Consider the following 21,409-nt stretch of genomic DNA (forward strand, 5'->3'; position numbering starts at 1 on the left):
GGAAAACTGAGCTTTCGTTTCCCCTATTAAAAAAATCTGTGAATTGTTGCTGGAGCGGGATGGTGGTTGCATTCTATCACACAGGTGGTTGACTTAGACTGGTGGGTTAATTTTTCTCTGTAAATATGACATCCTATAATGCCTTGATTCTTTTGAAAATCATTACATATATATATATATAGATATATCTCATTATATGAGAATATAATTCATTATTTTCATTCAAAGCTGTGCGGGTAAAAAGCACTGGCAAAATGTGTTAAAGCTATTTTCTTATATTTTGAATGCGCAATCATTTGTTACAAACACTTATAAAAAGTGACATGTAGTAACTAGCGTAGATTGGCAAAAAGTAGTGATGTTTATGGACGCTAATTAGCATACTTGCATGTTAAAGTTTGGGAGACGGAAATAAATCACATTCAATTACAAGAGCAAAGTATATCATGTTTTATAATCCTTAACATTTCTGGGAGCTACCATGTAAAAAGAAAAAAGTCAGTGTCTGTCTGGTATACTCTTAATAGTCTGTTTTTCTAAAGCATGAGTAGGTTTTTTCAATAAAAAGGTACAAATTAAAATGCTCCACTTCATAGGATGTTTTTCTTAACAGCAGAATCAGATATTTGGAAATAGCACTTTCCATTGCTCCCTTACTTACAAAGTACAGAGGTCAAATTAAACTAAAGTGATTTTCATCTATTATCTATAAAACATGTATTTTGCTTTTCTGATATTTTCAGTGTCACATTAATAATATCTATATTGAAAAGTAAGGGGTGAACTCTGTGGAAATCAGTTCACTTTAGCCTCAAAGGACAACAGTATTATTATTTAGCATTTAATTTATAGTTCTGTGGTTTTTGTTACCATTTATTAGAGAGATTTATGAGACTGTATGCATATATTTATGTAGGAACAGTCCTATAAAACGTCTCAGACCGCTGAAGTGTATTCTTCACAGACCTTCAAAATGTATTCAAGTTTTAAAATGAACATTGCTGTAACAATCTTTATGCTTACAGTAAATATTTCTGGATAAAAAAAATCGGTGTGTGACGTTGCACTCCATATGTTTTATGGAAATATGCTTATGAGTGTGAATATGATGTAACTGGAATATGCTTTATGCAAAAGGTCTCTTGTAAGGTATCATTACAAAGGTTATAACCTACTGAATATATTCTTCCTATTTGTATGCATGTATTATTCTTGTATCTGAAGCTAAAAATATGAACTATAACTCTGAGGTCCTATTGTAATTTTGCAAAGTGTGGGCCGTTAATGGTGGTTTAGAATCTTGGTGGCTCCCATTGATTAGGACAATTGTAAATGGCTCTGTTTACTTGCAAGCCTTTCTGTGTTCGTGTGAGCCAGCCCAGAAAGAATGGAGGCTGGGGTTTCACAGGACATGTGAACATGTTGCCTGATACTGGAATCCATCTTAAACCTCGTGCTTTTCCATTTAGAAGGAGGGGTGGGGACCCAGAGAGACAAAAGATACCCACCTTATGCCAAAGCTATAAAAGGGGGTGGAACAGAACAAAGGGGAGCCAGTCATGAGAAAACCCTGAGTTTCCACCTAAGATGTCTGCTGAAACTAACAAGGACTGTGCCAGGGGAAAGGATTGGGTCCAGACTAGGAAGGAGTCTAGTCTGTGAAAGAAGCTTATTGGAACATCTCTGAGGGTGAGATTTTACTTGTAATCAGTTTCTTAATGTATTAGGCTTAGACATGCGTGTTTTGTTTTATTTTGCTTGGTGACTTACTTTGTTCTGTCTGTTATTACTTGAAACCACTTAAATCCTACTTTTAATTCTTAATAAAATTACTTTTGTTTATTATTGAACCCAGAGTAAGTGATTAATACCTGGGGGAGCAAACAGCTGTGCATATCTCTCTATCAATGTTATAGAGGGCGGACAGTTTATGAGTTTACCCTGTATACGCTTTATACAGAGTAAAATGGATTTATTTGGGGTTTGGATCCCATTGGGAACTGGGTGTCTGGGTACTGGAGATAGGTGACCTGCTGAGCAGTTTTTGGTTAAAGTCTGCAGCTTTTGGGGCATGGACCAGACCTGGGTCTGTGTTGCAGCAGGCTAGTGTGTCTGGGTTAAAAGGCAGGGTTCTGGAGTCCCAAGGTGGCAGGGAAAACGGGCTCAGAGGTAATCTCATCACGTCACGTGACAGTCCCAAGGGGGTCTCTGTGACCGAACCCGTCACACTGTGTTAGATGTATTGTATATGTGTTGCATATATGCATCCTGATCAAAAATGTGCAGATGGAGTTAGAAATGTTGTATATTTTGCATAGCCTTAATAGAAACAAATCCTATTATCAGATGTTCTTAACCAGTTACACAGATTGCAGCCCTGAAGAGAACCAGTGGATAGAGTTATTGTTATGGCTAAGGCTCTCACTTTCACAGGACTGTCATAAAAACCGACCAAAGGACCTAATGGAGCCTCCTTCTGAGTCTGAACCTGGGAGGCTTTGTTGTTAAAGAAAAATAAATCTCAATTATTTGGACTCATAAACCTTTGTTTATTTAGATCTGAAATAACTGGTTTTCTGAGATATATGATAGACTGAATCAATTTTTCCAAATAAAACTCAAAGGGTTCCCAACATTCTACTTTTACTACATTTCTCAGAAGGATAACCTCAATCTTCTATCCTCCTAGCTTCTATCCAGGTCAAGGGTTACAGCAGCCCTGAAAATGGCCACGGAGAACTGTGGAAACCTATTGAAGTTTGCCTGCTAAGAATCATGAGGGGAATCTCCTGACAAGAAAATTTGACCAACTCAAACTAGAATAAAATTCTCCAAGCAGACTTCACTGTACTAAAGGAATCAGAGTTTTAGATTATTAGTGGGTTATTAGCTAAAATCAGTCTCCATGGATTTTAGTTTGTTTGATTACAAGAACAAGCACAGGGTGCACTTTTAAAAGGTGTCTTGTGTAGCTTTGAACATGTCAAATACAGATTTTCAATATGACAAAAAATGTCCATGTTCAGTATACTTGTTTCACTGTTACATTGGGTTATTGTTTTACTAGGAACGGTAAGCAGCGTTTCAAATGCTTTGTTTATACAGGGCTTTCAAGAGAGTTTAATAGTTATGCTTAATCACAGCTTAAACAAACCTAGTTGTGGCTGAAGCTGGTTAGGGCCAAACTGTATTATAAACTAGATCTAAACCATGCGATAGTGCACCAACCAGGCTGGATCTTTTCTAATCATGTTAAAACCCCGTTGAGTCACAGCTGTTAGGCACTTTTGTTAAACTCAACTGAAGGCCCTGTGTAAAAGGGGTCAAAATCTGAGTGTACTGTTACAGAAATGGACAAAATGCTGGATATTAGTGTTAAAATTAGCATATATGTTTAGAACCTCATCTTGCTGAATATCCTCAACTCCCACTCCCATTGACTTCAATGGGAGTTAAGGGTGCTCATCACCTCACCGGAGGTACACTGTAGGATAGATTATGTAATAGGTAAATATACTGGTTTTCCTTTATAATGCTACCATTCCTTTTGTATTTTATTTGAACAATGCAGGATAGTTAAGATAAAAACCTTTGTGACACATATTCAACCTGACACCAGTCATCAAAGGACCTAATGTTGCTGGGCACTTGCACTGCAACTCTGTGCTCCTTTTAAAATTACAAGGTGAAATGCAAAAGTTTTTCTGCATGTTTTCTAACAAGGATCTTCTTGACTTCATCAAAAGCGTTCAGAGCTTTTTCTCTGAGTGAGCTGGAATTCTCTGTAATGAAAAATAGCAAATTATATTACTGTAAGTTTCATGTAGTGTAAGTTTGGGATTTTTCTTTCCAGACTCAACAACTTGTTAATGGATTTGTTTCTGCCTCAGAAGTTTATACCCCTAAAGTGAAAGGAGATTAACTGATCAGCAATCAAAAATTGGTTCGATGCTAACAGCAAAAAAGTGTGAAATTATGTCTTTGTCAGTTTTGTGAGAAGGAAAAATATTGTATTTGGACAGAACAAAACAAAAAAGACATTCAAACAGCTTGTTGAAAGTCAGAGTAAACTGTTCTCTTTGACATCACTGTGAATTTTGCGAGAGCAAGCATAGCAAATATGGCCCTGTTGACTGATGCTTTGCAGTTATGTTAAGAAAAGGAAAAATACCAGCTTGCCACGAATTACCAGAAAAGCTATGATAATCTTTGCAAGAATTAAAGTAAGGAATACTATGTTTAGCAACGCACTAGCAACAACAAGTAACAGATACTTGAGTTAGCAAAATATAAAGTAAAGTAAATAAAAGATAGTTGATTATGTAGCTGGAAAGTTAGAAAAATACTAAAAATAAGATATGTCTGTGAAAAAAGGAAACAATATAAATGAAACTGTAAACAAGTTGCATATAAAAGTGTCAAGATATAAGCAAATAACAGAACCAGACAGTATCAAAATCAGACTATTACTAGCTGCAAGGCATTCTCCAGATTGGGGTAACATATGCCTTTCTGTTACGTGCTGAATAACAATTGCTTAATAAACTCAATCAAGCTGACTTATCTTAATTATGAACTAAATTCAAACCTATAAAACATATTTATTATTATCAATTCTTATCAATTGACTATTATTAGGTAACAGGCCTATAGAGTTTAGAATGGGGGGCAAATACTATACCATAGAGGTTCTTGAACTGGGGTCTGCAGAAATAGTTCACTGGTCTCCAAAACACCACTTGTGTCTTTAGCAAGCTCTGTTAAGAAAAATGTGAATTAATGCTTTAAACATATGACTCGAATTGTAGCATTTAAGCAAAGCTGAAGGCTTCTGTGAACATCCTACAGCACAGTATATAGTAATAGGGGATAGAAATTCTTAGATTGTAACAAGATGGCTACATGGAATATAGGAGATGCAGAACTAAAATTTTTCCCAAACCAAAGACGTTAATGCACCATCTCCTTAGCATTATAATCATGAAGGTTAGAAAAATCATTGAGTCCCATCTCCACATCAGTGCCAGGTTTCAAATTGACTGAAAGCAGACAGAACAGCACCTCTGACTCAATAAAATGAAACTTTCAACATATACACTTTTGCGCACTCTCTCTTCATATTAGTACTGTATCCATATCTGTATGCAACTAACATGGAAATAACTAAATTTATGAAACATTTTATACTATTAAACTAAACCAGATTAAGCCCCACTTTGTGCCAAGGCTGCATGTCTATCTTAGGAGGTTTGTCCAGTATTATTGAGACAATTTAGTTATTCCAGTTAAAACATTCTCAGATAGACCAGGCCTAAGGTATCAGCTCAGCTTCTTTCAGAAGCAGGCTGGGAATAAGTAAGCCTAAGGGAATTTTAACTGGGTATAAGGGAGCCTAACTTCACTGCCTTACATATTACCTCTGAATTTGGCCTTGGAAGTCCTGATTCCCATAAGCAGCTGACAACACTGCATTGTAGGATGATGCCAATAAAGGGCCTGATACATCACCATGAAATGACATTTTTATGTTGGCATAGCAGCACCACTGATTTCAATGGAATCACAATGTTGTAAAACTAGTAACAGGCTGCATGTGTATATATGTGGAAATATAGATATATAGACACATATTTACATGTATCTATTTATCTGACATACATGGATACCTACAAAAGTGGTGGAGATACCCACATGAAAAATGATGGAATTTTGTGATAAATTGCATTTTTGTACACTTTTGAGACTTTTGCCTGCATTTGTTCACTAAGGGTACGTCTACACTTACTTCCTGGTTCGGCGGCAAGCAATCGATCTTCTGGGATCGATTTATCGCGTCTTGTCTAGACGCGATAAATCAATCCCGGATCGATCCCGGAAGTGCTCGCCGTCGACACCGGTACTCCAGCTCAGCGAGAGGAGTACGCGGCATCGACGGGGGAGCCTGCCTGCCGCGTCTGGACCCGCGGTAAGTTCGGACTAAGGTACTTCGAATTCAGCTACGTTATTAACGTAGCTGAATTTGCGTACCTTAGTCCGAAGTGGGGGGTTAGTGTGGACCAGGCCTAAGCTATTTCTGCCACTCTAACATTCTAAACTTCTGAGAAGCTTCAAAATACCACCAAAAAACTCCAGAACAGCCTATCACAAATATTTGTATTTCCTAACAGTGTATCCCTTTAAACTGGGAAATAGTCAACTCTGGACTAGTAACATATTCAAGGTCTTATACTGTATTTTGTGACCCATTAGGACTAGAAATAGGAGTTCTATATTACTGGAAAGCTAGGAATCCCACTGACATACATCCATTGTTTCTAGCCCTAGTTGGTCTTGAAATACTTGATATTTAAACTGTGATATTTTAAGTATGAAAAAAGCTATTTTAGATAAATTTTAGAAACATCTAAAAATTATTAGAATTATAGCTATAACTTTCTTTTTTCTTGAAAACCCAAACAGCCTATACGGTCAGTCCCCTGTACAGGTGGAGGGATAAGAAATCTGGCACCAATAAATTGTTAAAATTCCCTCTAAAAATATTTTTCAGAAGAGTTTTTTCCCCTGTAAAATATGTAACATATATGGAGACACTGATGGTGGGGGTTGGGCTGAATGTTTTACTGGCACATCTATGGGATTATCTTCTACACAACTCAGCCATGGCTTTCCCGTTTGTGAACAATGAGACTCTTGCCAATAAAACCATACCATCATGCATTCTCTCTCAGTCATTTTGTGTGTGTGTATACATATGGACAGATAGATATACAGATGGACAGACATGCATTTGTGTGTATGTGCATATGTAATATATATAATATATATAAGGCCCTTTGTTTTCAGATTTTACTGATTTTTACCTAAAATTTCCTGGGTTTTACAAAAGCTATTTCTTTTTTTACCTATTTTCACCTAATTTTAGACCACTTAAGTACCTGAAAATACTGATTATGTAAAGCAAATCCAATCCAATCCATTACATTACATTAGGTAGATGTGTTTATGTTAACAGTAAATTAATCTAAGTGTATATGCAAGGCTGTCTGTTAAAGTAAGTCAATGCATTGGAAGATACACACATGTGCATGTATGTCAGTATGTGTTTGTCAGCGTTTGAGTCCTAAAAAAGGAAATGCCGGAACTCCCTGGATCAGATTTCCCATTCCGGAAGGAGTAATGGCGTCTTGGTAACCTGTTGCTTTTTTTGGTCCTTCCATCCCCCAATATTAATCCCATTATTTACCCAGAAAACTGTGACGTTAATTGTTTGCACTGATTTCCATCCATTTTTAAATGTTTGTAATAACCCCAATAAATTCCCAGGAAATTGTAAACAAAATAAAAAACTGGAAAAGAGGGGCCTTGCACGTATGATAAGATGTTTCTGATGTATTATAATTGTTTCTTTATTGGCAATTATAATTACTGGGACAAATTTTCAGAGCATCTAAGGTCTCGACAGCTCCCTTTGTCCTCAATGGGAGCTGCTAAGCGCTGAACATTTTTGAGAATTTAGCTACTTCATTGTGTGTCTAAATGGGAACTCAGCTCTTTTGAAAATATTGCCCATTATTTGTCTGGCACCATTAGTGTGCATGGAATTTTACAGACACAGGGTGAAATTCTGGCCCCATTGAAGTCAATGGTAAAACTCCAATTGACTTCAGTGAGGACAAGAGTTCACCCAAACTCCATGCACTCAGAAGTTTTTAATGAAAATGAAATGTATAACATCTATTTTTTAGACTGTATATTCTTCAGGGCAGGAAAGTTGGCACTTAATGATAACTAACTAACTAATAATAAAATGAGAATTCTCAACAGCCCTACTGTCTGATGCGGGAATCCTCCCTACAAAAAAGAAGAAAAGTCATTTTGGGGGAAGAGGAGTGCTATTTACAACAAATTTTATGCAAATGTTTTTGTTTTTATTTCAGCGGACTTGTTTGTAGCTCTGCTTATAGGTAAAGAAGCAAACCAAACCAAACTCCAAATTAAAAAACAAGCTAAAAGCAACACTCAATCTGGACTATATTGGAAAGGAAATAAATAGAGGTTACTTTAATTGTGGTAGCTTTTGCTATTAATTTACACGAAGTGCTGAAAATATTCAAGTTAGTATGTCAAATAAAAATTAACAATGGTGCTATTGTATTACCTACATATACACACACATGCAAAACAACATATATACAATGTGTTGCTCTGTGTGTGTATATATATATATGCAGCAGATGTTCCTGTTGTTTCTATCTGAGTTCTTACCCCATTGCTGCATGTTATACTTACCAAAGCACTAATACAAGGAAGCATACTGCATTTTCATTATACATGTTTCCAATTGATACAACATATTCCGTATAATTTGACTCAGTATTAGCAAATATGGCTAATTTTCTGTCAGCTATATATGTATTATAGGCTCTTCATTAAACTTTTTATAAAACTTACCCATGATAGGCTATAGTATGTATATCGTCAAGTTGGCTTAAACCAAATGATGAGATATGATCCATTATTCTCATCTAAAAATTACTTGCCTTTTCAAAGTTCATGAAGCTGTTCTTAGTTATATGCTGTAGAATGTCGTGGTGAGGCAGAAATAAAAATACTATACCAAATAATACCACAATCAGCAAAGTACGTGTGTCCTATACTTGCAAAACATTTTCCAATTTTTTCCATCCTGTAGTAAGAGGAGGCCCTGAGATATAAACCTTGGTATCAGAGGCCTGGTATGAGGCCTAAGGCCTGAACTAAAGTAATGGTCAAGACTTTGCTAACATAAAGCAAAGTTAAGCTGTGAGCCAGAGGCAGGCCCTGCTCACAGAAGCTGGCAAGGAAAGGGCTGATGCTGCAAAAAGAGACATAGCTAAAAGGTACTGGACACCAGATATCAGAACATTCGCATACTTGTACATTCCACACACAACAAGGAACAGGCTGACCCATCCCAATGACAGGGCCAAAAGGGGAATATGATGGATAGTGTTGTTTTGATCGAACCAACATGTACAAGGTGAGAGGCGGCACCTTACTACGTAGAAGGGTTGTACCTTGCTGCGTAGAGGGGTTGCACCTCAATATGTCAGGAGTGATGTGTAACTTGTTTGTACCCGTGTATAAGAATGTATCCCAGGGGTGGTGTCTTTGTCCGGCCGAGGGGGGCAGTGGAAAGTCCCGCCACTGACTGAGCCGGGTCCATTGCCAAGAGGCACTTTCTCGTAGTATGCCTGGTAGACTAAGTAATCTACGGGGAATTCCAACTGTGTCCGAGGTCGCAATAAACCTGGTCGACGTGACTTTGCCTCTTACTAGACTCTGTGGTCATTGGGGGTTCTCTTCGGGTCTGCTGGGTCAGCTATCTGCGCAGAGCTGGGGCAGCACACAGAGGGAACACACGCACGCAGCCGAGTGGTATCAACATAGGAGAAAGCAGAGCACCACACCGGTAGCATCTCACAACACATCCCAATAAATGAAATTTAACAGAATGCTTTCTTTCTAAAAGCAGATTTGGCCTCCTCTTTTAGCCATGTATTCTGAGTGGTATACTTAAAATAGAGGCAGTTGTACTTGGTGGTTTTATGAATATAAAGATTAATGAATTTGTATAATTTGGGCATGCAAAGCATTTTTATTAGGCACATTCTATTCAGGGTAAGCAGTAAACCGTATATAAGGGTTGTGTCAAAGTTTACTGAATAGGGCCCTTGGTAGCTAATGTAACGTTTCTCCAACAAATCAAAGGTATTGTTCTATACTCACATGAATATACAGTAGCCATTACCTTAAATTTAAAACTCACTATGAGCAGCAAACACACTGTAGGGATATGAAGGCCATATTGTATCAGTGGAGTCTGCAGAGATTTTCCTCATATGGCTTTGCATTGCTGAAATATATGTTGCAGTTGAAAGCTAAAGGGATTACTTTTGAATAGTCATCACAAAGGTTGATTATATTCGTATATCATTTAGCTGGACCCTGCAGGCTATTATTCCATTAGCTATGCTGGCCCCGCACTGTCAAAAAGTTGATCATACAATGTAAAAATGCTATGCATTCTCTTAAGCTATGTGAAGTGACTGAGAACCATACAGCAGTCTGATAAGAGTAGTGTACCCTTATACTGAAGGTAAAGGGTATTTAAAATAAAAACCTGCAAAATGGAGGATAACTTGTCATAGTTGAAATAAACACATAATTTTGTTTACCATTTTAAATTGGTGCTATGTAATTTTTACTAGATTAATCATACCAGTGAAAGAATATACAGTTATGAAACTGGCTGAAGTGTATTGTTTTTAATCTTCAAAAATCATATAGCTGACTGGAGGAGTTGTACCATAAATCACTGGTTTTGATCTAAATATTTGACCAAAATTGCATTTTTAGTGAAAAATGTTTGCTGATTAGGGTCTCTTTCTCTCTCTCTCTCTCACACACACATATACACACTTTCACTGTTTAACACAAAGGAGATTTTTATCTGTAGTTTCCATTTTGCAGATGCTTTAATTTTATTTTACACTAAAACCTGAACATCACATGAGACTGAAAGCATCTTACTGTTCTGCCATGCAGTGTAAGCATGGAGTGTTTCTAGATTCTAACATAGGCAAAAGCTTCCATGGGGGAAACAATACAAATGAGCCACGTTAGTGAATCACAGTATTTATTAAGCGTAGGTATTTTTAAGAGCCACATACGATAGAGATGAATTCTGAACATTAGAGATATTACGTGGTGGGGTAAGCAAGAAGATGGGAATTTACCCAGCTGCATTTTAGAATAAGTTTGTGGCTGAATATTTACTTTAATACTTTAATACAGTCAATTGTAGACCTGCATATTTCAGGCTTGGTGAGCAGGCAGAAAAAGAGAAACAACGGAGTTAGCTCAGTTAACTTAGCTTTCAGATCCTCCTAGGCCAATTTGTTAAAAGTAAAAATAAATAAATAAATAAATAAATAAATAAATACAAGACCCTTAGGGATTCTGGCCTAGTTAGGAAGGAGACACCTCTTCTTTCATTAGACAAAGTTGTTTAATTTAGATTGTAAAAATGCTTTATTTGGTTCTCTTTTGAGAACAGGGCACTGAAGGAGTCTTTATGAGCACCGATGGGAGCCCTAAACAAATTACAGCAGGTATACTGAATAGGTAGGTTTATTGGATTAAAGGCTTAATAGTTTGGGGCAGGTTTATGAATTGAAAGCAGAACTTACTTTATGTTCTGTTAAATGTAGACACTCTTGGGACCACGAAAACTGTAAGGAAAGCATAATTGTTTTTTATTAGGATGGGATTAGGATGGGAAGGCCTAATGGGATACAAATTTGTCCCTACTTGATAATTTCCTTTCCTCGCTTATGCATATATCCAACAGCCATCAGACAAGTTTCTCTCTTTCATGGTTGGGGAAGACATCAGACTTTTGGGCAACCTTGAAATCTTTCAGTCCTGTACTGATCCTGAAAACTACACATTAGTGTAGCATATAGTGAGATGACACCTTCACAAAAGCCACCTGTTGAATACTTAACTCTGAATGGGCTCTTCCTTAATATAGGTTGGATTGTTGGCTACAGATAGACAAAGAAAGGAAATTATCAGGTAAGAACAAAAGAGAAAGGATGGTAGGACTGTCACTAGTGATCTGTGCAAACATAAATGAACGTTAGTGACATAAACAAGCGTTGGTCCTCAAAAACACTGATAGCTTTCTACAAGGTCCTCCTCATGGGGGAGCTGGTCCTTCCATTAAAAAAAGATGCAGACAGTTTACTGTTATTATCCTAATCTTCAACCTCCTCACACTTCACCCAAATTATTCTCCTAAAATTTGAATACAGCATCTTATCCGTGGCCAGAGTCTACTCCCCTCGCCTCCCCAAGTTTGGGAGAAGTCAAGAAAGAAAATTTTCAGATGTGATGCTTTGAAAATTTCCTATTCTTTCATTATTTCAACATTTTCCAGCAGCACAAAGCAGTTTGAAAGTCAGTTAAACCAGCTGGTTGGGGAGTCCCCATTGTGCAGGAGAATCCCAGGAGGCACAGAGCTGGCTTATTTTCACTCCAAGATTTTCAAAAATCACTAACGATTTCTGGGGTCAATTTTTGGGTGCCCAATGTGCGCTGTCTTCTCTGATTATCAGCAAGTGCTGAGTACCCATGTTCTGAAATTCAGGGCCCCTCTGAGGTGTCTCAAGATGATGAAGATCTCATTAGTCATCACTAAATCTTTTAACTTTTGTTGTTGCTGAATTGTACTTTATTACCATCCTGATTTTCAAATGTAGTGATAGATTGTCCTGATTCAACATAAATGTCCTTGATTTTAGCTTTCTTTTGCTTTTTAATCTAGTGCTCTGTGCAGTCTCTTTGATAGTTTCCTATTCTGGAAAAATTATTCTATCGTTGTTTTCTAAAATGTGGCTCTGCAGTTTGCTAGCCTCTAAAGGCCTGCCTACTCTTCTATACAATTATATGTACTTCTGCCTTTCAGCATCTCCAGTGACTACTTTGCCCAGTGGCTGCCAAACTGTTTGCCATCTGGGTATTTGGAGGACACTATAAATTAGTGTTCTGCCTGGGAATTTGTCTTCCAAGATCTTAGCCAAAGGTATCTTCTGGGTACAGAAATCAAAGCCAGTGAAGCAAAGAAAAATTTAGCAATGCATCTGCTACAAAACAGGATGCCGGGGAGATGTTTTTGTAAGCTTTATATCTTTAAAGGAGTCTTACCATGAGTGCATCCATTCAGGCTAAGAGGGTATGGAAGAAGCAGATAGAAGACAATGATTCTTTCAAAGCAGAGGCAGAATCCCTACAATTGAACTTTATTGAAGACTCCATTTTCCTGTATCTGAGTTCTTTGGGGGCAAGAAAGTTATCCTCTGCAGTGACCCACCTTTTCCTCTAAGATTCATGAATAGATTTCCCCCCTTCTCTGTGGAAGATGGACTTACCACCTTCACAGCACTGGGGCACTGGGCAGCTACTAGTTGTAGAAGTCTTGGCAGCAGGGAACAAATAGAACTGTGCTGCCAGGAACCTGAAGGGGAGTACAGGAGAACCTGCCTCAACTCTCCCAATGATGACAGCCTTCACTGCCTATTTGTTACATTTTCAAACAAGCACCTAGATTCACAGATTTCAAGGCCAGAAGGGACCATTTTGATAATCTAGTCTGACCTCTTGTATAACACAGGCCTTAGAATTTCCCCCCCAATTATTCCTAAAGCATATATTTTAGAAAAACATGCAATCTTGATTTAAAAATTGCCAGTGGTAGTACAGGAGAACCCACCACAACCTTGGTAAATTGTTCCAATGGTTACTCTCATTGTTAAAAATATACACCTTATTTCCAGTCTGGACTTGTCTAGCTTCAACTTCCAGCCATTGGATCATGTTATACCTTTCTCTGCTAGATTGATGAGCCTGTTATTAAATATTTGTTCCCCACATAGATGCTTACACACTGTAATCAAGTCATCCCTTAATCTTCTCTTTGTTAAACTAAACAGATTGAGCTGTTTCTTCCATGCTGTCCCTTATGTATGGGAGGAGCTTTCTGTAAACATCTGCAAGCTATCTCATTATCCTCCTTCAAATCCCTCCTTAAAACTCTCCTTTGCCTTAAAGCCTACAAAACACTTAACAACAGTTAGGCAGCTAGTGTACTGAGACCACAGCTTATCAGGCACACCGGTACTGTCTCATTGTTTCCTTGTGCTTCCTCTGCCTCCATCTATCCGTTATCTCTTGTCTTACACTTAGATTGTAAATTTCACGTGGCAGACTGTCGTTTTGTTCTGTCTCTGTACAGTGCCTAGCACAATGGAGTCTTGGTCTGGTTCTATAGTCACACACACACACTAATGATAAATGCTGGACACCAAGAACCATGTTTGTGGGCAGTCCCTGCATCCTCCACCACCCAGACAGACCAATAGGTAAGAAACCTCTGCATGGGCAAGTTTGCGGAGTTTTCCACCTGAAAGATTCCCCTGGCTGATTTTCTGACCAGACAGTGAAATTAGACCCAATGTGCTTAATTAGACCTGACATTGCAGCATCTACTTTTAAAAAGATAGGTAAGTCCTTAGTTTAGTCTACTGGTACAGCATAGAATTTTTGGGTTTATCTATTTAGGCTTTGGGATTTAATGGGTCTATTCTTCCACATCAGGGTGGAGGTACATTGGTGGGACAGTGTGAGAAAGCTTACAGTGTCACAGCCCATTTTTCCCTCTTTCTGTGGATTAAGAGAGGACTCCAGCCTTCCAACCAGTTAATCTAGATCTTTCTATGAGAAACAGATTCACATGAAAAAGATTACACTGAAAAATGGAAATGGATGTTCTGTTTATTAGCAGTCCGCATGTGGTTTGTGAGTTACTGTAGAAAGTTACAGTACTTTAGAGATTTTTAAGAACATGTAAGCAAGCGATAGAATTTAAAAATAAACACTTTGCCAAAAATGTCCTCAACTGGTGTAAAATAGTGCAGCTGTACTGAAATCAATGGAACTACATCAGCTGAGGATCTGGCCTTCCATTTGTTAAATTGTATCAGAAGAATTATTAGCTATTTAAAATGTATTATTCTAATAATTAACATTTTCTTTGGATTATGCCATACCAATCATATTGTTTGCTCTAGAAACCTCCAGCAGGTGACTAAACATATTTATTTAATTTAAAATCAATGCCCACCCCTCACCACCATTCCCATATTACGGTGAGGACAGCAGTATAGGAACTCATATAGAACAGTCTTAATGTGACAGAAGTCTGATCAGCCTGGCTGAGGAAAGAAAACCCCTGCGGTCCCGAGAGGAAGGGACTGGCTGTGCTGGGGCGTTCCTCCCAGCCAGAAGTCACACAAAAATTGTTCCTGGGTGGACAGAAAATTAGTGGAAGGAGGAGAGACTTCTCCAACTCTACTTACTGTCAGTGACTAGTGGAGGCAGGAGGGGCCTCTTGCCTGACTTGATTGCCTCCCTTTGATGTATGTGAAACCTTCAGGGCACACAGCAGCCATTCTGCTGCAGTTGCTGCCCTAGCCTCCCTGTCCAATATTAGTTTGAACTTTATTTCCAAAAAACTGAATGTCTGACGAGGTCACCAGTTTTGGGGATCAGGAAGGGATTTCTCCCTTGGGGCAATACTGGCAGAGTGTATCAGGACAAGATTAAGAGGATTCTGGTGAGTTTTTTCACCTTTCTTGCAGTATCCTAGAGGCCTGGTTTTAGGTTAATAAAGAGTAAGGACGGGAGTTGTGAGTTTGTAATTTCCTTGCAACTTGTACCAGTGAGGGCAAGAGCCTCATGGGGGCGAATTCCAGAGGTAAATATGAGACTCAGGAGATAATTCATGAACTTTATTTGCCTGAATTTGCTTGAAGAAGGAAGGAAGACCTTAAGTCTTGAAGACCAAAGTATCCCTCTTGTGTATCCTCCCTCCTCCTTACAGGGAGAGGGCTAGTGGATTCAGAGGTGGGTTGAACATTAGGGATTAGTTGAAGGGGACCAACTCTGAATATTTGTTATGCGCTATTGAGGGAATATTGGACTCAAATAAATGCATGTTGTTTTTTGGGGGTAACCCCCCTTAAAGTTAATATAGTTGCATTTTGAACTGGGCAAGAACTGGAGCTTCTAGCCCTTGAAAATTTTCTCATTTATGAAAAAAATGTGTTAGATTCAGAACAAAATGCTGGAAAATGCAAAATTGCCTGTGGAATGTAAACTTTCAAAAATCCTGCTTCTACCTCCTCTGTCTCCCAGGTAAGTTGCTGAGGAGTCTAGGATCCCAGGGTTCCTGGGTACGTGAGCTGTTATGGGGCTGGATAGCTTGGGCTGTGGAGGAATGGCCGGGGTAGGTGTGAGCTGGCAAGAAACTAGGCAGGTTGCTGTTGGAACTTTGTCTGTCTTCTGTCAAAATTTTGTCATAATCGACATGTTCCTACGGAATATTTAGATTTTCATGAATTGGCATTTTCTGATGGGAAAATGGTCTGTTGGAAAATTTCTGATCAGCCTTAGTTGCAGCTTTCTGCTTTAAAATCTATCCTGTGTCTGTTTCATTCTTCATCATGTCCTGATCAAACCATAATCTAACCCCATCCTGAAACTCACAAGGCAAACTAAAGTTTAATTAAAGCTTCTTTCAAATATGTCTGCTCCTGCTTTGAGGTTTGAGTGTCTCCTAGCCAGACTTCTTGCAGCAGAAGTATGGATGTTTCACAGGTACAAATCTTGAAACTTGCCAGTCTCCCAATTGCAAAGTCCCATTCTGATCCCTGATCTGCAAACATGTTTATTAAAAATAAAACTAGCAATCTCACTTCCATTTCTTCTAGGTCCAGTTTGGATTTTACCCAATGCCAGATTAGGCACCAATTAAAACAAATATTTCAGAAGCTTTACAACACTGAAGAATTAAAATTCTAACCTCTGACAGTCCTCTTCCCAAGCTGAGTGATGTTCCCTTGTGCTGAACTCTGTGGACTGCTGTAGTGCAAGGCCAGGCCAATGTACTCAGTAATATCAACAGCAGTATCTCTTACATGCATCTTAAGCAATCACGTAAACTCAGTATGCACAAAGGGAGCAAGGTGGGTCGCAAGCAGCCCTGCCTAGCAGACAGAAGTGAGTTAGCAAGCTTGGAAAGGTTTATTTGCCTGACTCCAACTCTCTCTGGTGAACTGCTTGCTGTGTCTCTATCTAATTCTTAATCTTTGCTTCTCTATTTAATTTCTGGCTGCTTTGGAGACCAGTTGTAATGTAGCAGCTAAAAAAAATATCCACATGTACTCATGAGCCTCCCTGAAGACCACTAACTTGACATGTAGGCCATGACAGCTGAGCTTGGACTAGTAAGAAACCTAATCCAGGGTTTCCATCATGTCAGCTGTTGCCTTTATTTCATTACACTTCGGCTCAGCCCCTAATGGATTCAGCTTCATAAAGTCAGAAAAAGAGGAAAAGAAAGCAATTTATTCATGTTTCACTAGAGCTCACTGAAGACATGAAATTTCTCTAAAAATGCAAATCATTTTGTGCCACACAAGTAAGACTGGGCAGCTAAAGCTCTTAGAGGAAGGCTCTTTCCCAGGGCTAATGTTTTTATACCCAGTGATTGAATAAATCGATTCCTTTATTATAACATCTCCTTCACTCTCTTTTTCCCCCTAGAAGAATGTAACCAAGGGTACTAAAGCACCATTTTTTACCATTAAGACAATTGATTATGCTTGTTAATTTTGTTTTTAATCCCAGACATATCAAAATAAACACCATAAACACATGTAGCAGAAATCAATATAGATCTATTCAGCTCTGGTTGGTAAAAGGAAGGATTTAGTAAGAATCCAAGATATAAAATGCTAATGTACAAACTAAGCCTTTACTTATGTAATACGCCTTTATACACACTCAGTATAAACCTGAAAAAACTATTTCAGAAGAGCAGAAATAGTATACTTGTGCTGCATCAAAAATGACCCCGTAAGACCCCTTTTACTGAGATAGTCAAGGTATTTAATGTGAACATATGTTTTTAAAAGATTTCTTGTCTTATGTCCAGTCATTCTTGTTAATTCATGGGACAACATACTGCTGATGGGCTTTTTTATGTTATATGAAGCAAAAATTACATTTAACAAGTGTGAGGCTGGTCATAAAAAATAAATAAAACTACACTCTTAAAAGCCAGGAAATCACAAAGTGAGGCTATCAGTCATCCTTACAGAGCAAGGTGAGGACAATGTGAAATAAAATATACACATCTACACACAGACATTCCTAAAACGCCACTCATAATAGCTCTTGGCCATTACTTCGCATACTCTGTGGATACCCTTTAGCAACACAATCTTTCTTGCCTAAGGGGAAGCCTCACTTTTGCTTCGATGAGGTTTTTTTGCCATTGACCTCTATTTTCACAATAATGAAATTAGATAGTTTGAAGTTATTTTTAAGTTTCTGTGTTTTTTGGAGGAGTGGGAAGCAAGGGGCAATTTTAATTTTTTGGTGTTTTAATTGCAATGAGATGACTAGCTCAGAGCAGCAAGAGAGGAGTTCTGATAGCACTGGTGGAGATACAGCACAGTGACTCAGTCCATCTATTTTAAAATATCAGATCATCATCTTAGAGAGACAGGGACTGAATTAGGTGATTGAAACTGTAGTCCATTAGTCACACAACTGGTAAATAGTGACTTTTAGGGTCAGATTCTACTTCTGGTTACATCTGTGGCAATCTGGGTTAATTCCATTGACTTTAATGGAGTTGTTCAAATTGACAAGGGTGTAACAACAGATTTTGTTCTATAATTATTATGAGAGACTTTATTATTAAGAGGTCTAATCACATAACAGTACTGACTGAAGATACTAGTAAAACAGGTACTGAGACAACAAAAATTCATACTATCCCATTTGCAGTAAGTCTGAAGGAGCGATCTTTGAATCAATTTAAATAACTCTTATCAACATGGCGAGCTTCATTGCTCAGGGCTCCACAGGAGTCTGGGTCAAGAAATTTCTAAATTCATTTTCTGTGACAGAAAGAAGAGGAACTAGTGCTTCCCTCTTTCTTAATTAGAATATGGATAGGATATAAACCATTAAGGTTATGGCAAATTCAAACCAGATGATACTGTTAGACTCTGGGCAAAACCATAAAACAGAAAGCAATTTTTTTGTGTCGATAGCTGTTTTGTCCTTGCTATTATTATAATAATTTTTCAATGAGAGCTCTTTCTCTCACCACCCAACCTCTTTCATTCTACTTAATCCTGCAGTGAAGTCACACTCCTTTGATTATGACAAAATATTCTCTCACCATAGAATAATTCCATAGAAATTGTTTTGCAGTTAAGTTTTGAAGATGAAAAGTGTTATACAAGTGCTAGTGCTAACTTTTATTACTCAGTGACATATTTAACATAATGCTGCTATCAATGAAATGTCAAGTGGGGATTGCAGATGGACACTTGAGAGACTACTCTTGTTTAAACAATAAATATTTTTGATAATTAACAAAAATGACAAAGTATTGCAACATGAATGATGTAATGAAAGATGTATTTGAAGATTTTCTGTACTGTAAGAGTTTTTCTTTAAAACCTTAGATCATTTTTTTACCCTGGATTCAAGCTACCAATAAAATGCAATATAATAAACCAACCATATTAAAAGTAGGTTTGTATTTTTCTTCTATAGATTCATAGATTCTAGGACTGGAAGGGACCTCGAGAGGTCATCGAGTCCAGTCCCCTGCCCGCACGGCAGGACCAAATACTGTCTAGACCATCCCCGATAGACATTTATCTAACCTACTCTTAAATATCTCCAGAGATGGAGATTCCACAACCTCCCTAGGCAATTTATTCCAGTGTTTAACCACCCTGACAGTTAGGAACTTTTTCCTAATGTCCAACCTAGACCTCCCTTGCTGCAGTTTAAGCCCATCGCTTCTTGTTCTATCCTTAGAGGCTAAGGTGAACAAGTTTTCTCCCTCCTCCTTATGACACCCTTTTAGATACCTGAAAACTGCTATCATGTCCCCTCTCAGTCTTCTCTTTTCCAAACTAAACAAACCCAATTCTTTCAGCCTTCCTTCATAGGTCATGTTCTCAAGATCTTTAATCATTCTTGTTGCTCTTCTCTGGACCCTTTCCAATTTCTTCACATCTTTCTTGAAATGCGGTGCCCAGAACTGGACACAATACTCCAGCTGAGGCCTAACCAGAGCAGAGTGGAGCGGAAGAATGACTTCTCGTGTCTTGCTCACAACACACCTGTTAATGCATCCCAGAATCATGTTTGCTTTTTTTGCAACAGCATCACACTGTTGACTCATATTTAGCTTGTGGTCCACTATAACCCCTAGATCCCTTTCTGCCGTACTCCTTCCTAGACAGTTTCTTCCCATTCTGTATGTGTAAAACTGATTTTTCCTTCCTAAGTGGAGCACTTTGCATTTGTCTTTGTTAAACTTCATCCTGTTTAACTCAGACCATTTCTCCAATTTGTCCAGATCATTTTGAATTATGACCCTGTCTTCCAAAGCAGTTGCAATCCCTCCCAGTTTAGTATCATCCGCAAACTTAATAAGCGTACTTTCTATGCCAATATCTAAGTCATTAATGAAGATATTGAACAGAGCCGGTCCCCAAACAGACCCCTGCGGAACCCCACTCGTTATGCCTTTCCAGCAGGATTGGGAACCATTAATAACAACTCTCTGAGTACGGTTATCCAGCCAGTTATGCACCCACCTTATAGTAGCCCCATCTAAATTGTATTTGCCTAGTTTATCGATAAGAATATCATGCGAGACCGTATCAAATGCCTTACTAAAGTCTAGGTATACCACATCCACAGCTTCTCCCTTATCCACAAGACTCGTTATCCTATCAAAAAAAGCTATCAGATTGGTTTGACATGATTTGTTCTTTACAAATCCATGCTGGCTGTTCCCTATCACCTTACCACCTTCCAAGTGTTTGCAGATGATTTCCTTAATTACTTGCTCCATTATCTTCCCTGGCACAGAAGTTAAACTAACTGGTCTGTAGTTTCCTGGGTTGTTTTTATTTCCCTTTTTATAGACGGGCACTATATTTGCCCTTTTCCAGTCTTCTGGAATCTCTCCTGTCTCCCATGATTTTCCAAAGATAATAGCTAGAGGCTCAGATACCTCCTCTATTAGCTCCTTGAGTATTCTAGGATGCATTTCATCAGGCCCTGGTGACTTGCAGGCATCTAACTTTTCTAAGTGATTTTTAACTTGTTCTTTTTTTATTTTTCTGCTAAACCTACCTCCTTCCCATTCACTATGTTAGGCATTCCTTCAGACTTCTCGGTGAAGACCGAAACAAAGAAGTCATTAAGCATTGTGACGGGTTGGATCACAGAAACCCCCTTGGGAGCTGCCACCCAATGTACCAAGACTACCCCTGCTCCTGTTTTCCCTGCCAGCTCAGGACTCCAGCACCGTGTCTTGCTGAGCCAGACACTCCCGTCTGGCTCCAGACACAGACCCAGGGTCTGAATCACTTGTCCCAAAGCTGCAAGTTTACCTGAAAACAGCTCACAGTAGTGTGCTTGTCTTTAGCACTCAGATGCCCAACTCCCAATGGGGTCTAAACCCAGATAAATCCGTTTTACCTTGCATAAAGCTTATGCAGGGCAAACTCATAAATTGTTCGCCCTCTATAACACTGATAGAGAGATATGCACAGTTGTTTGCTCCCTCAGGTATTAATACATACTCTGAGTAAATTACTAAATAAAAAGTGATTTTATTAAATACAGACAGTAGGATTTAAGTGGTTCCAAATAGTAACAGACAGAACAAAGTAAGTCACCAAGCAAAATAAAATAAAAT

The 21,409-nt window shown here is 38.4% G+C and overlaps 1 protein-coding gene across 1 annotated transcript in view; it reads right to left on the reverse strand.

Annotated features, from left to right (window-relative positions):
* Window positions 1-2,542: 2,542 nt before the first annotated feature.
* The window catches only part of TTC29 (tetratricopeptide repeat domain 29), a 193,257-nt gene continuing 174,390 nt past the window's right edge, over window positions 2,543-21,409 (reverse strand). Inside the window, exons 10-11 of the mRNA XM_026648148.1 lie at window positions 4,682-4,757; window positions 2,543-3,782 (exon numbers count right to left, since the gene is read on the reverse strand). Coding sequence (XP_026503933.1) covers window position 3,782; window positions 4,682-4,757 — 77 coding nt within the window. The 3' untranslated portion in view covers window positions 2,543-3,781. The remainder of the gene's footprint in view (window positions 3,783-4,681; window positions 4,758-21,409) is intronic.

The sequence above is a fragment of the Terrapene carolina genome, unplaced genomic scaffold (assembly GCF_002925995.2).
Source record: "Terrapene carolina triunguis isolate 2854851 unplaced genomic scaffold, T_m_triunguis-2.0 Scaffold66, whole genome shotgun sequence".
Taxonomy (NCBI): domain Eukaryota; kingdom Metazoa; phylum Chordata; order Testudines; family Emydidae; genus Terrapene; species Terrapene triunguis.